Source organism: Coffea eugenioides, unplaced genomic scaffold (genome assembly GCF_003713205.1).
Source record: "Coffea eugenioides isolate CCC68of unplaced genomic scaffold, Ceug_1.0 ScVebR1_1181;HRSCAF=1994, whole genome shotgun sequence".
Classification (NCBI taxonomy): domain Eukaryota; kingdom Viridiplantae; phylum Streptophyta; class Magnoliopsida; order Gentianales; family Rubiaceae; genus Coffea; species Coffea eugenioides.
The window spans coordinates 55,598-72,044 of record NW_020861565.1 but is presented as its reverse complement, the minus strand read 5'-3'; the positions used below and the strand labels follow the sequence as shown (position 1 = coordinate 72,044).

Below are 16,447 nucleotides of genomic sequence, written 5' to 3'. Positions count from 1 at the left end.
GCCCGTAGCATAAGTATTTCCATTTCCTTGTGATAGTCCTCGACACTTCGTGCTCCTTGGTTGAGGGTTTGAAGCTTTTGGTACAAGTCACGGTAGTAGTGACTTGGCACGAAACGCTTCCTCATTAGTCGTCTTAGCTCCGTCCAAGTTTGTATGGTAGGTTCACGACTCCTCCTTCGACTAGTGGAGAGTTGATCCCACCATACAACGGCGTAATCGGTGAATTCGATCACGGCCAACTTGACCTTTTGCTCCTCCGAGTAAGTATTGCAGTCGAAGACAAGTTCAATCCGCTTCTCCCACTCTAAGTAGGCATCGGGGTCTGATCTTCCTTGGAAGGGTGGAATTTTCATCTTTATGCCCGGAATGTGGTCATTTGAAGGCCTAGCGTCACGCTTAGACCTACTTTGCTTATGCTCATAGTTGTTGTCTGAGTTAGAGTCGCTAGACTCATGTGCATAAGCCTTTCCACGGTTGCCTTTGGAGCTTCCATGAGACAACTCTAAGCTGTCAATGCGTTGGTGCATCAGTTCAAGTTTTTGGTCCATCATGCGTTCCAATTCGCCTTTGATTGCTTCTGTGAAAAGTTTAAGATCAAAAGCTTGGGAGCTTGCTCCCCCCTCGTTAGCCATGGTGAAGTATAGGGTAAAAAAATAACAATGGAAAGAAGTAAAGTTTATCTCGCACACTTCCTCACGTGTTTACTCTCGCTCTCGTGTTTGAACACTCTAATGAACTCACCAAGGTATTTTCAAGGCTCCTCGGTCAACTCCTCGAAGAAGTTAGAACTCATTCTAGTGTGGATCGACTTACCAACCAGGGTCACAAGATTGTAGCACTTTGAACGAAAAAAGAACAAAAGATGAAGGGACTGACCACGACTCAATGAATGACTCAAAGTTGAATTTTAAGGATCCTAGACAAAACTCTACCCAAAACTGGAATTTTGAGCTGCTGGTTGCTGCATTTCTGGGCAGTGTTTTGGTAGATAAATGGACACTTAGAGGATTCAGAATGACACTTAAAACTGACCTAATGATGCATAATAATTTCCAGAATTAATGATTGGACAGAAATTCCCCAATGGTTGCAAAGATGGAATCCGAATGGAAGATGAATTTGTGTTGCGGTAGGACTGTTTTGGAAACCCAAGGCTGACTTTTCTTCCTTAATCCTTTGGAAACAAGGATTAGTCTTCCTATTTGCTGGTTCCCACAAATTCTAAGGTCAAGTTCAAGATTGGAACTGATTTGGTTGTTTTTGGGAACAAGGGTGGAAAATTTAACTTGAACAGGTTGGAAAATTTGACTTGAATAGATTGGGAAATTTGACTTGAATAGGCTGAATGTTCTTCTTCTTCCTTTGTTTTTGTTTTATAATCAGCCAAGAAGAGTCAAATTTCGTGGCTAAAATGTTCTTAGTCAAGAAAGAAGATTGTTGTGGTGAAGACAAGGATTTTGGCAGCTGGAATTTTGCAGCCTTGTTGTTTACCAAGATTTGGTTCCCAAAACCCAGAAACTTCAAGATTCTTTCAAGAATTCAAGATGTTAATTTCCAGAATTCAAGAAACACGAAATTGAAGATGATTTCCTCCCCAAACAATCCAAGATTTCACGATTTGATCAAGACAGATTTTGGTTGTCTTCAAGAATCCCAACTAAAGTTCCAAGAACTTCAAGATTGTGGTTTTAAACAATTAGGAACTTCAAGAAACCCAAGTTTTGGTCAAGACAGATTTCCAGGAATTTTTGTAAGGTTAGCCAGCTATTTTTTTTTTGTATGTAAACAAGAACACAAGGTAATAACTAGATAGGACTTCTAAAACCCTTGCTACAAACTGATTTTTTTCGGATGAACAGTAACCTCGAATGATCAAATAGAACAAAAGACTGGAATTGAATGGATATAACAGGATAGAAACAAGACACAAACACAAACAAAGAATCAAGAATAAGACACAAAAAAAAAGGCTGGACTAAACAAGGCTAACCACAGCAATTAACAACAACTAGACGCAAGTTTATGATGCAACAAATCTGGAAAAATAACGCAAGAACACGATGCAACAAATCTGGAAATTGCGGATAGCAAACTTAGAACACGAAAACAGAATTTTGGACAACTTGACTCGAAAGGAAATAAATAAAGGGATATAACGTGATACCTCTTAACTAGCTCTGATTACCAACTGATACGAACGTCGCCAACCTTGTGACGAAACCCGTAAAAGATTAGTTTCAGGATCGACAAGAGGACACCAAGTTTGGAGCGGATGACCTCAACCCGTTAATCACGTGGTTAACGAACCTTGGTATAATGGTAGAAGACGCCACAACCTAGTGCGATTCTAGATTGATAAGTCACGAACACCTAGAGAAATTCTAAGGTATTCAAGAAGCCTTGGAGAAACCAAGAAGACTCTCAAAATCTGATTTATTGATTGAATGCCTAAAACCATTGGAAGTGTGGGCTATTTATAGCCTTACATAGAGATGAACAACTAAATGTGGAACTAGTCTAGAGTTGTGGTCTTGACTAAGACTAACAATTGTAGGCTTGACTATTTCCATAAGACTAAGAATTGTGGGCTTGACCAAACCTTATGAGGTCATCCCTTAGGTAAACAACCTTATGAGGTCATCGCTTAGGTAAATAACCTTATGAGGTCATCGCTTAGGTAATTAAAGCAAGACTATGGACCATTAAGCCCTTATTACAATGACTTAACTAAAACAGCAAATGTGACTAGAGAAGGGTCACACATGGTTCTCTTTGACGTGCACTACATGGATGACTTTCATTCCTTCATGCTCAAGACTCTCAATGACCTTGAGGACAATTTCTTGGCCTTGTATCTCATGAACAAGTCCTTGGAGTTCCTCCCTCATCTTGTTAGCTCGTGCTCGAGTTACGGGTCCTAGGGGAACTCGAATAGTTCGCAATGGTGTCTCTTGGTTCGTATCAGAAATGTGGCCTTGTAAATGGCTGGAAAATTAGGGAAATCCAAAGGAAGTGCTATTCGTTTTATTTCTTGAAGTTCAAGCGAGTGAAATCGAAACTTGAGCGGTGATTCTTGGTTGAATTGAACTTAGGATTGTTTAGGGTATTTGAGTTTCCCTTAGTAGGGATGTATAAGCTGAAATTTTTGCCAAAACCTACATATTTTATAAGGAGAAAGTAGCGACCACTTTAAACACAATTTCCTAGTTTCTTATACCAAGTTGCGAATTTAAAAGTTTTAAACACTTCTTTATCGAAACCAAAAGAGCGAGCATGAATTTTCTAGGGTTTGATAAGTAAAATGAGTAATACTTAAATGAGTTCTATTTACTTGGTTTTTTTTAAGCGAAACTCCTTTATTTTGAAACCCTAATTGATTGCAAACTGTTAAACGGTATTTTATCGTAGATTTTGACTCTAGCCAGAGAGTTGAACCTGGCTTGGTTTTGGAAAGCAATAAATCATTGGTGAGTGTTTCCAAGTGCATGTTTGAACTTATGACTTGAATGAATTGCTTTGTTAATGTGATTGGACGGTATTTAACTTGTTTGATAGGGCAAGGATGTACTTTATCGCATTTGCCCTAATGTGACTTATTACTGTGACACTGGTTACAACTGGTTTGATATATATATATATATGTGTGTATGACTTGGATACTGTCTGGAATTCCAAAAACGCTGTGGCTAGTTAATTGAGTCGAGTCGACAAGCGCCTGGTCGATAAGCTAACGAACCCTAGGTCTACTGCTTTGTCGAGTGGAGTGTTATCTCCTCGACTAATCGGTATGCTCAAGTATTACCACCACTGTTATAATGGAGTTCGGGCCCGGTAGAGGGTTTGAATGATGGAGATTGGAGTTAAGTGGTGCACTATTCGACTGGTTACTCTATTTGAAAGTTGATGGAGTGTCAACTACTACTTAGTGAAGCTATGGCGGAGTTAACTCGCAAGAGCTACTGTATCCTTTTACCTGGAAATGTTGGATATCTAATGATTTACTATTTGAAGTGTTATTGCTCATTTTTATGAACTCTTATGCTCGCTACTTTGATATTTCAAGTTTTATACAATGGTCAATTCGCTACTTGGGTTTGCATGAAGTTTTGGAACCTCACGGAGCTTTGGCTCACCCTATTAGTTTTGTTTTCCTTACAGGAGGTACGAGCGTGGGCGTGAGCCTGGTACAGGCTGGCGTCGTCTAGTTTTTGACTTTTGTGATTGTACTCGCGCTAGTGCTCGTTTAGGGTTGAAAGCTATCTGAAATTTAAATCTTTTGTTGTATTTGGGAACGTATGAACATATGAGATAGACTTGAGTATAAATGTACATTCTAAGTTTGGAACTGTTGTTTCATTTCCTTTTGAAGTTATAACTTATTTTCTTGAAGTGAGTGAGTGAGTCTTGGCGAGAGTTGGGTAGGCGGTCCGCTAAACCCTGGGGTACGCCCTAGAGAGAGATGGGGTTGTCACAGTAGAGCTATCAATGTAATTACGGTAAAGTATCGTCACCCAATTCCTAGATTAGATGACATGTTTGATGAGCTTTATGGTGCAATAATTTTCACTAAAATTGACTTGAAAAGCAGATACCATCAAATTAGGATAAAAGAGAGGGATGAATGGAAAACGGCTTTTAAAACTAAGTATGGATTGTACGAATGGTTAGTGATGCCTTTTGGGTTAACTAACGCCCCAAGCACTTTTATGGGCTTAATGAAACATGTATTATGCCCATTCTTAGGTAAATTCATTATGGTTTATTTTGATGACATTTTGTATATAGCAAGAGCATGGATGAGCATCTAGAGCATGTACGTGCCGTCTTGGATGTGCTTCGAAAGGAAAAGCTTGTGGTATCAGAGCCAGACCTTCGGTGGGGGTGAAATAGTACTCGAGGCAGGATGCGCCAAGAAGGGGAAAAGTAGTCCCACATCGAAGGTTGGTTAGGAGTGGCCACGGTACTTAAGTCAGGAGGAGGCTGGCCCTAACAGCTTAAGCTTTTAGGAGCAGTGCGGCTGGATCCCTGGCCAAGGCTACTTGTGGTATCAGAGCCAGACCTTCGGTGGGGGTGAAATAGTTCCCGGGGCAGGATGCGCCAAGAAGGGGAAAAGTAGTCCCACATCGAAGGTTGGTTAGGAGTGGCCACGGTACTTAAGTCAGAAGGAGGCTGGCCCAAACAGCTTAAGCTTTTAGGAGCAGTGCGGCTGGATCCCTGGCCGAGGCTACTTGCACCTTAAAAAGTGTGATTTTTGCACTGACAAGCTTGTGTTTCTAGACTACGTTATTAGTGCACAGGGCATGCAAGTGGATGAGCAAAAGGTTAAGGCGATTCAAGATTGGCCAACGCCTAAGTCCGTTGGCCACGTTAGGAGTTTCCATGGCCTTGTCAGATTCTATAGAAGATTTGTGAAAGATTTCAGCACCCTGGCTGTCCCATTGACTAAACTTATCAAGAAAAATGAGAAGTTTCATTGGGGAAAAGCACAAGAGAAGGCTTTTCAAATTTTGAAACACAAACTCACACACGCACCTTTGTTATCCTTGCCTAACTTTTCTAAAACATTTGAAATTGAATGTGATGCTTCAGATATCGGGATTGGTGTCGTGTTATTCAAGAAGGGAAGCTGATTGCTTACTTTAGCAAAAAGCTGAACGATGCGACTTTGAACTACTCTACATATGACAAAGAACTCTATGCCTTAGTTCACACATTACAAGTGTGGCAACATTACTTAAGACCTAAGGAATTTGTGATTCATACGAATCATGAATCTCTTAAGTACTTAAAGGCGTAAAACAACTTGAGTAAGAAACATGCACGTTGGATCGCATTCGTTGAGTCCTTTCTATTTGTGATCAAGTATAAAGCTGGTAAGTATCAAGTTGAGTCCTTTCTAATGTATTATCGCGTAAGTACTCTCTCATTTTGCTACTTTAGATGCTAAGGTACTTGGATTTGAAATGATTAAAGAACTTTATACTAATGATCATGACTTTGGTGAGATCTATGTGACATGTGGTCATGCTGCTTAAGGTAAATTCTATCTATCCAATGGCTATTTATACCACTCGAATAGGTTATATATACCCTCTAGCTCAATTCGAGAGTTATTGGCAAAAGAGTCGCATAGAGGGGGTTTAATGGGACACTTTGGTGTCACTAAAATGCTTCATATTTTGCAGGACCATTTCTATTAGCCACGTATGAAGCATGATGTAGAGAGGACAGTGGATTGATGCGTGACATGTAAGCAAGCCAAATCTAAGGTACGTCCTTACGGTCTTTAGATACCTTTACCTATTCCTCAAGAACCGTGGGTAGATATCTCTATGGATTCCATCCTAGGTCTAGCCATGGCAATGATTCTATCTCTGTTGTTGACCGTTTCTCTAAAATAGATCATTTTATTGCCTATCATAAAACCGATGATGCATCTCATATAGCTAACTTGTTCTTCAAGGAAATAGTGAGATTGCATGGTATACCTAGAACCATAGTGTCTGACCGAAATGTCAAATTTCTTAGTTATTTTCGGAAGACTTTGTGGTCGAAATTGGGGGCCAAATTATTGTTTTCTACTTCTAGTCATCCCCAAATAGATGGCTAAACAGAGGTGGTCAATCGCACGTTGTCTACCTTATTGCGTGCCATTATTAATAAAAATCTTAGGACTTGGGAAGAGTGTCTACCTCATGTCGAGTTTGCTTACACTCTGCCACTCAATTCTCACCATTTGAAAGTGTTTATGGGTTTAATCCATTGACACCCATAGATTTAGTTCCTTTACCTATGCATGAGTGTGTCAACTTGGTTGGTAAGAAACGAGTAGATTTTATTAGACATTTACATGAGAATGTCCGTTCCAATATTAGGAAACGCACTGAGCAATATGCCAAATATGCTAATAAAGGTCGTCAAAAGCTGGTATTTGAGCCTGGTAATTGGGTCTGGTTACATATACGCAAAGAGCGTTTTCCAATTAACGCAGTAACAAGTTGCTGCCACATGGTAATGGTCCTTTCCAAGTGCTTGAATGTATCAATGATAACCCCTACAAGTTGAAACTACCAAGTGAGTATGGTGTTAGTGCGACATTCAACGTTTCTAATTTGAGTCCTTTTGATGCAGATGATGCTTTAGATTTGAGGATAAATCTTTTTCAAAAAGAGAGGAATGATAACAACGAGGTTGGAGGCATTGATAATCAAGTTCATGGTTTGAGTAATGATCAAGTTCTTGTTCCAGTGGGACCGATTACTAGAGCTCGCGCCAAGAAACTTAAAGTGCAACTCAACACATTAGTTCATGTTGTTCGTGAATCAATTGAAGGTTCAAAGATGGTTGAAGATCTTAATCAAGAAGAACATTCAATTGTTACATTGCTTCAAGTGATCCAACAAGCTAGTCCGTAAAGTCGTTGTTTTGGTAGTTGAATTGGTTGCATTTGGCTAGCTCTAAGTTGTTTAAGTAGCCGAATTATTTAGTTGCTATTTGAGTAATTTTTCATGACTTTTTCTTGTTATTTTGATAGTTATTAAGCTCGGCCAGCTTACGGTAAGTCTAGAGGCCAAGATAGTCCATTAGTTTCCTAGTTGGAGAAGGTTTCGTGTCTTGTAAAGTCTATAAAAGAGTTAAAATGTTTTTTCCAGATTAATTAATCAAATTTTCCAGCAAAAATTGAGAGGTTCTCTCTTGGTTTTTCGTGAGCTCCTTTTGAATACTTTAGAGGTTCTCTTGAGTATTCAACTTTGGCTTATCAATCAAGAATCACACTTGATTGTGCCGTCGTTCTACCAAAATCCTAGTTTTCTAACTCGTTAGGTTGTGGGTTGAGATGATATTAAGAAGTTCGCATCTCGAGGGTTAGATTGGGTCATAGATTTTTCGCTACCAAGCTTGAATAGCACTATCACGATCCGGGCTTTTTGATCATGAGCTTCGTATGTAATGGAGATCGTATCAATATTGGCATTAAGTTAATTAAAAAAAAAAAGGCATGAAGTATGTATAGATCAACATATTTCTTTATCTAATTAAGTAAGTAGCCATAACTTATGTTCATTTGAACTCAATTTGGTCATAGGGAAGGAAGGGTTGGGTTGAAGGTGAAAGGAGGGGTGATAGGGCTGTCGAGGAAAGAGAAATTGGGGTTGTCAAAGTGAGGGTTAAGGAACATGAGATGGGATAAGGATGGGGTGGCTAGGTGGGAAAGGGACAAGGGCAGGTAGGGGAAGGAAGGGGATGACAAAGAAAAGTTGGGCTGGCAAAAGGGAGCTGGAAGTGATATAGACTATTAAAAGAAATCTTACAAACTTCAATAAAGCCACATCCAAAGAATTTTGAGAAACAAATCTACAATAAAGTTTTCATAAACATCAAAATATGGATTGAAAATTATTTGGAAAATTTTTTTTGAAAATAATATTAAAGTATTTTTTGGAAATGTGAAGTATATGAGATAAAAAAAGATTATTGGTAAAAGTATTCATGATGCAACCAATTTTTTTTAGTAAATCTTATATATATTGACAATAGAAGTGGCAAAATGGATTCATATCCACCAATCCATCCATATAAACCAACCTTAAATGGATTTGGATGATCCATATAAATTCAATGGTTTTAAATGGATAACCATTTAAATCCAATTATGTTGGTGGATTTAAATGGATTATCCATCTTATCCATATACATCCATTTAACTTAAAAAATAGAAAACACATTTATAAAAATGTGAGATAAAATCTTGTGGGACCATCTATTCTTTTCTTCATAACTTCCTCATATGTCAAATTAATTTTGTGGGACCACCTATTCTTTCCTTCATAACTTCCTCACATATCAAGTTGCCAATAACATTAATTGCATTTTATTTGCTTCTAGTTCCTAGACTTCTTCCATCCTTTTCAAAATTATATTTTAGTCTCTACTCTTGTTTTTTTTTAATTAAACTCTCATGTAGTAATGATTGCAAACACTTATATTCTTAAGTAAAGAAAAAGCGAGAATGCATCATGCAGTGTCAAAATAATTTTTATTTTTTAATTCTTTTATTTATAAAAAGAATTTTTCTAACGAGCGTCCCCGCAACATTGGTTAAGATATGTAAATGACAACTTTTTTTTTTCCAAATCCTCATACTTGCAATCCCTCTCCCCTTATCACCTAACCCAACTATCCAAAAAAAAAAGACACCTAATTTATTAAGTAATATAAGGTAGCTTGTGTATCAATGGTATAATAAGGAGTTTCATACATTTTTAGGTACTACGTGCACATATGATGAAAATATTTTACTTGTCAAATAACATAAGATTTCATGTTAGAACTGCACTTTTATTCAAGACATCACTCTTGAACAGGAGTGCAAAAAATTGGAAACATAAACTTCTTTTCACTGTAAAGCCGTATTCAATTCATTCAAAAATTATAAAAATGTAGCCAAGTTCTTAATTGTTCATTACTTTACAAAATGATACTTAAAGTAATGAGGAAAGATTAAATTGACCACATCAGTTAAATTTTCTTGGAACTAAACTAATTTTATGAAGTACTGAAATAGAGTAGTAGTACAAGCATTTGTTATTACCAAAAGATTTTAGGTGATTTAAGAATAGAACTTTGGGGATCTGTATTTTTTGGAAAAAAACATTTGGATCTTAAATTTAGGATTTGGGAGAGTAAATGGATAAATGGATGGATCATGGTTTACACTATCCATTTAAATGACATCCATTTAGATCCATTTATTAAATGGTTTTAATTGGATTGGATCAATTTGATCCACTATCCATTTAACTAAAACCATTTATCAACCATATATCCATTTTGCCACTTCTAATTGACAGTGTATACACCATCACTATTAGATCGTGACACACATGCAAAAATTGGATTTTAAATTCAAATTTTGCATTAGTTGTCATTTATTCAAAACTGGCAGTGTATATACTATCCAAAACTGTCATTTATCCAAAATTTTAATCCAAACAAACCTATTCAATTAAATAAACTCTTTATTGTATCCACTTAAAATGTAAATTAGAGCATTGCATGGATCAAAATACTAGTATTAAATTAATGAAGGGCCTTTACCACATTTAACGTTGGAGAGAAAAATTCCCCCTACCTCTTAGTAATGTATGTGAAAAACTTTTCATGTAGATGTTTTTAATGGTGTTTTTGAATTGTTTTTTGAAAATATACTTTGAGATATTTTAAGATTTAAAATTTTAATGAGGTATTTTTAAAATTGTATAAAATTTTATCACCACCCACTACCATCCCACCATCCTTTTTCCTCTCACTTTATTCCTCCTCCCTCCTCTCTCCGCAACCCCCTCCCCTCTCTTCTCCCCTCACCCCTCTCTCGTAACCCCCTCCCTCTCCCTCGCGATCGCTGGCCATGGTGACCAGTTTGAGGTTGCAACCTGTGACTAGATTTGGTCGTGAGCCGCGATCAAAAGTGGGGAGAGGGAAGGGGCGCAACCTGAGATGCGTTGTATTTTTTGAATTATTTTTAAAATTTATTACTACAGACTTGAAAGATAAAAATAGTTCCTCAAAATGCTCTTAAAATCCAAACGGTTACATATTATCCATGGTACCGGGAAGAAAATATCATGTGCGTCACTTGTCGCGCAATTACTTCGGCAGGTTGTCGCTTGTCATGCACACGAATTTGGTTGTTAAGTGTGGAAAATGATAACGTGTGAGCGTGATAAAATGGATATCCTGTTAAACAACACTACACGTTAACGGCACATGGATCATCTAACTTCTTCTCACACGTTGTATTATTTTGGTCCACCGTAGCATTTTTTTTGGTGGAGCCGCGGATTCCTGAATTGTCATCGCAAGTTGTGTGCGGGTGATGCTTTAAGAGCGGGTGATGCTTTAATTTATGACAGTTGGTGGTGTCAACTGGGTATTAATGACTATGGTGTTCTTCTGCACCGTATGCCAACAAAGGGTTGAATTGAATAAGACAAAAAAAAGAAACCAACCGCCTTTGGCCACTATCACCTTGATGGGAGCGGTAAGTCAAGGGTTCCAATTTTGTCTTTCATCAATTGCGACTATATATGGCTTGTCACTGAAGTGGTTTAAAATCACTACAGGTACGCTACGTACCCATCTGGTTCGATGGTGATTCAGTTCCCATCGATTCCTTCATTAGTCCAGTTGAGCCCTACCCCTTAGAATGTTAGAGTAGGAATAAATGTAGAGTAAACTAACACCGATTGTTAAAAAAAAAAAAAGAAATTGGAGATTTTCCCTAAGTAGTTGGGCTACTGTCAATCTGTCATATGGGAACTAAGAAACGGGAAGGTGTCAAAGAGATTTGAACCTGTGACTTCTAATCCTTAGATCCTCAATCTGTCCAGTTAATGTAATTCATATAGTTTTTGGTAATCATGAATTTTACATCATAATCATATAAATTGATAAAATTTCACCATTATACTAAAATCGTATGAAATTACAACAAAATTTGCAAGAATTACATCAATCAAATAGGACTAGTTATAACTGAACTAGATGGATCCAAATTCTATGAAATAGAATTGTGGAAATCAGTTTCGAAAAACTAATCAAATTTGAAGCTGCAATGATGATGTAGAATGATCACAAGAGTCTTGCATAAAAAAACTAGGGATAATAATAGAAATCTCTCCCTGCGATTTCTCCTATATCACTTAGCATTTTTAAAATTTTAAAAATATCACTTACTTCTTTTAATAATTGTAAAAAGACTATAGTAACTCTTGATTGATATATAATTCATATATCAAATAAATGGAGGTCTAAAAATTTGAAAAAGAAAAAGAAACAAAAGTCACTTTCTTCTCTTTTTTCTTTCTCCGACATTCTCTCTTATTCATTTCTTTGAATGATTATGCAATTTTTTATTTATAAATTATAATAAATTGAATTTTATTTATCTTTTACTTTTTGTCATTGTGATAGAGTGGGGTGTGATTTATTTGTTTTATTCTGAGTTAATTTTTGTAATGATTAGTACAACTTAAATGTTTAGGCCATGGATTGAGAAGAAATTGGAAAAAAAAAAATAAGGTTTATAAAAAATCGGTTTTGAGCATATAGAGTTAAATTGGTATTAGTATATTTCTTTATAAATATCTTTTATGTTTTCCAAATTTATATTTTTACAGACTATAACTTTGTGAGGTAGTGATACTATTAGAGTTTGTTTTTAGGTGATAGTTTTTTTTTTGAAGTAAATATAGTGTCTTAGGAGTATTTTATTTAGCAAAGTGAGTAATAGGATAGTTTAGGATTTTTTAAAATTTTGTTACATAAATAATAAAAATACGAGAGGTAAGTGATACTTTTAAATTTTAAGGATTATGAGCGTTTTTGAGAGAAATATCTGGAGAGGTTTTAGATATTATCCCAAAAACTAAGGAAGAACTAGAGAAACAGGTTGTGGGCAGAAATATATAAACAAGGCGCAGAAACTTTACATTTGGAATTTGCCCTTGGGTCGCCGTCCTTTAGGCTTCTGTCCTTGGCATGAAATTGGCCTTTCCCCATCTCTACTGTCAACGTATACTAGTCAAAGTTCAAGGACTGGAAATTTTAGGAAACAAATCGTAGGGAACTTCCATCCGGAAATGCCAATACGGCAACAGGCTCTTTCTCTATTATTAAGACGTGGAAACGGCAGTTTTATGCAGTAAGCAGATTTTTCTACTGGCCAAATATAGTACTTTTTTTTTTCCTCAACGGCAACACTTCATTTATATACCAAAACAGATTACAAACTTTTGAAGCAACTGCCCCTACAATCTGCTTGAAGCAATTCAAGCAGCCAAGTTGGGAAGTCTGTCTTCCATTTAGCTGTTCCTTTCAAGCTTAAAGCTAAGTTTGCCAAACAATGACTAACAGAGTTGTTAATCCTACTCGTGAAGGAAAAACAACGTTCATAAAAGTTGAATTTCAAACTAACTATATCCGACAATACAGTTGCAATAGCTGAGTCTCCTTCCCCACCATTTATTTTATCAATGAGTTACTTACAATCTGATTCGAGCACCACTCTTCTCTAGCCCTATTGTTTTGCCATAAGCATAGCAGCTCTTAAAGCCAGAGCTTCCTCTTGTTTTGCATTTGAACAGCTTGTATTTGGCACTGCCCAAGCTCCCAGAATGTTTCCTTCACAGTCCCTTGCAATCATCCCCCATCCAGCTCTGTCTGTCTTTTGTTGCACAACTGCATTAGAATTTATCTTAACTCACCCCACTTCTGGTTCCTTCAGCCACACAATCCCTCCTTTCCTTTGTTCCTATAGCTACCAGTTCCCCTTCCAATTCCTGAGCCTCCTGGAACTCCCTCCACTCCGAGTTGCCTTTTTTACTGCTGTCATTGGATCCTTCCTTTACAGGCCAAATATAGTACGACGCAATGAATTTAAGATTTGAACTTATGACCAAAAAAAAAAAAAAGCGAATTAACCAAGATGTAATCGGTATGAAATAAGAAACTAATAATGTGTGGATTTCATCTCTCCCCTTAATCTTCCATCTTTTGTTTGTGAACCTTTCGTCAAAATGCATTTCGAATGTGAATAACATTAGACATGATGGTATAAAATTTAAAAAAATTCAAATTTAATGTATCTAAAACCACATATTTTATAATTACTTAATGTCCTGCCGTTTTCTATTTTTTAAATCTTATCGCTTTCCATCAAAAAAAAAAGAAAAAAGAAAAAATCCTACCACTTCTTTGCTAGTAAAAAATTAAACAAAAATAACCCATATTTTATTATCGCCTACTTGTTCTCTGTTGGTTCCGAAAACTGACCATTCTTCAATAAATGATAAATTTAATCCTCTTTATAGAATTCTTCGGTTACCAAGGAAGAAACAACTGGTTGGACTGCTGAGTTTGTAGAAAAATTGTACATTTTGGAGCAATTTCAATGGTCAATTAATTAAAGATGGAGAAATTGATAAACAAGAAACAGTTTAAGCCCATCATTTTTTTTTTAAATTTTAGCTTAAACTATAAGCGAACCTGCAAAGATTTAAGAGTAAAGGCAAAGTAATTTGTGGATACCACAAAGTTTTTTTTTTGATAACTGGATACCACAAAGTCAAAATAGAAATTACACCACTAAACAAACACATATTATCAATTTATCACAAACAAAATTAATTATTCCCAAATAACACTTCCAACCCCTCCCAGCCCTTGCACCCTTCTAAAATTTAATTCTTGTCCTCTTCTTCCTCCTCAAATGCAGAAACCGGAAAGCTTCTGGAAATCCCAGTTGGGGTAGCAAAAGTAATTTTCTGCGAACTGGGGTCCTGAATAGAAATCTCAGAAATTGTTACCCAGATGAAAAGCTCCTTACTCTTGAAGCCTGTCAACCGTTTCATCCGACGGTCCTCAATAAAAGCCGTGATATTCGTGTCGTAACTTACGTTGCGGCTTATCGCACTGAATCTGTGCTGCTTCTGTTTCTTCTGCTTCAGCCAAACAAACCCGGTTGATTCATTGTAGCCAACCTCAACGACGTCGTCTAAGGGGAGTAGTCCCCTCGGAAGATTGATTTTCTCTAGAAGTTCCTTTGATTTTACCTTGCAGAGAGATGGGTCGGTGTATATCTGGGCATTTTCCTTGTGTGTTTCAACTAGTTGTTGGGATGACATTTTCCGGCTTAGTGAGAAATTGCACGGAAATGCGAAGGAATAACGGAAAGAACAGGGAGATGAATTTTTTGGGGAAGCGGAGGTGCCAAAGGGCAGAGAAGGTGACTCGGGTTTATATGTGGGAATAGGGATAGAAGGGTTTCGACGAGATTACAGAAATACCCTTTGTTTTTGGGGTTCGGAGTCTTGGATGGACTCTAGACCGCTAGGGCTAATTGCAAAATGCACCCTAGAATTACAATTGGTTTTGTGTTTGACTTTTGCCGTGGTTAGAGTAATTTGATACCGATTTTTTCTATTTGAGCTGAAAAAGAGTAGGATTTTTCAATTCTTAATTTTTAATTAATTATTTTGAATTACTAGATTGAGAAGAGGTGGAGAGAGGGACCGTAAATAGAAAGAAGCATTGGCGGCCATTTGCTCTATTTCCTAAGAGGATAACGAGCCGGTAGTTGCATTAACTCCTAGCTCAAGTCTCCTTTAGGAGACAATAGCTTCCATTAGAAGAGTTAAAAAGCAAGAAAGGAGAAGGGAAATTTTGAATGCATGACCTCTTGTTTATGGGATTTCAACAATAGTTATTGAATCCGACAAAGGAGGTGGGTCAATCAGTTACTGGTTTAATCATAGGTAAGTGGGATCACTAAATATATTTAAATATTATATCTCATAAATATTAATATAGGGTTTATGGTATAAAATATGCCATAACAAATGCTTATTTAATTTATGTAGTTATAAAATTAATAATTATTATGAGAATTAGCAAAATCTAAATTTAATTAGTAATCCACCAATCTTCAAGTGCAAAATTTTATTTATGATTGGTGTAATTATGTAGTTTATTTACGAATTTTAGGTGCAAAAGTTTATTAGGAATAATTCTTGGATCAAGGCATTGAGTCGGCTGACTTAGGAGTTAGGGGTCAATGGGTTTGACCTTGTCAAACCGAATGACATCATACACACACATATACATACACCTATTCTTTTTTTTTTTTTTTTTTGCAAACCAAATGATACAATGTAAGTCTTATTTCAGACATAACTCATAACACACAAGCCACAAGATTTAGAATAGAGTATCAACGTTTGAGCAACAGAAATCTAAAAGAACTTGGACTGCACAAGAACGTCAAGATTGGTAGACAATGTCACAATCAAGGTGATCACTTGATTGATAAGTCGATGAGCACCTTAAAAACTACTCTAAAATGTTCAAAAGTAGCTTTTACATACCAAAAAATTATTTCACTTAAGAAATAGTTTGTTGGAAAATTCTCAAAAGTCGTGTATTTCTTGTCTTAAAGTCGTCTATTTATAGCCAAATTATAAAACCAAATGGGTCAAAATTAAACTACTTAACTAACTAACAAATGAACTAATTAAGGCCTAACTTAGTCTAAAGTTGGCCAATTTTATTCTCCTATCTAGAAGGGCCCAAATGACTCAAAGAATCAAGCAACAAAAAGGGATCCAACTTACATGCCCAAATTTATTCAACATAAATGACTAAACTAAGCTCATGAAAACTAAGTGAAAAATGACTCAAAACAATAAACAACTTGATCCGCTCCTTGATCTCATGAATTAGGGTTTATGGCGGTTCAATCATCAACATCTTCAATGTGAATTAAAGTCTTGGTTGGTTGATGTTGATTCTCCAACTCATCCCCTTCAATATACTTATAATCACTTTTTTGCTCTTGAACAATACGAACCAATGCTTGAAGTGAGTCTTTGAACTTTTTAGCTCGAGCTCG

At 36.6% G+C, this 16,447-nt stretch overlaps 1 protein-coding gene across 1 annotated transcript; it reads right to left on the bottom strand.

Moving 5' to 3' along the window:
- Positions 1 to 14,063: 14,063 nt before the first annotated feature.
- LOC113755086 lies at positions 14,064 to 14,783 on the bottom strand. The gene has a single exon (XM_027299157.1). It carries the CDS (start codon positions 14,682 to 14,684, stop codon positions 14,241 to 14,243), a length of 444 nt encoding a protein of 147 aa, XP_027154958.1. The 5' UTR covers positions 14,685 to 14,783; the 3' UTR covers positions 14,064 to 14,240.
- Between the last annotated feature and the right edge of the window lie 1,664 nt (positions 14,784 to 16,447).

What these genes read in the sequence shown, in the direction of transcription:
- LOC113755086 (XM_027299157.1), bottom strand. Translation starts at nt 14,684, where the DNA reads ATGTCATCCCAACAACTAGTTGAAACACACAAGGAAAATGCCCAGATA.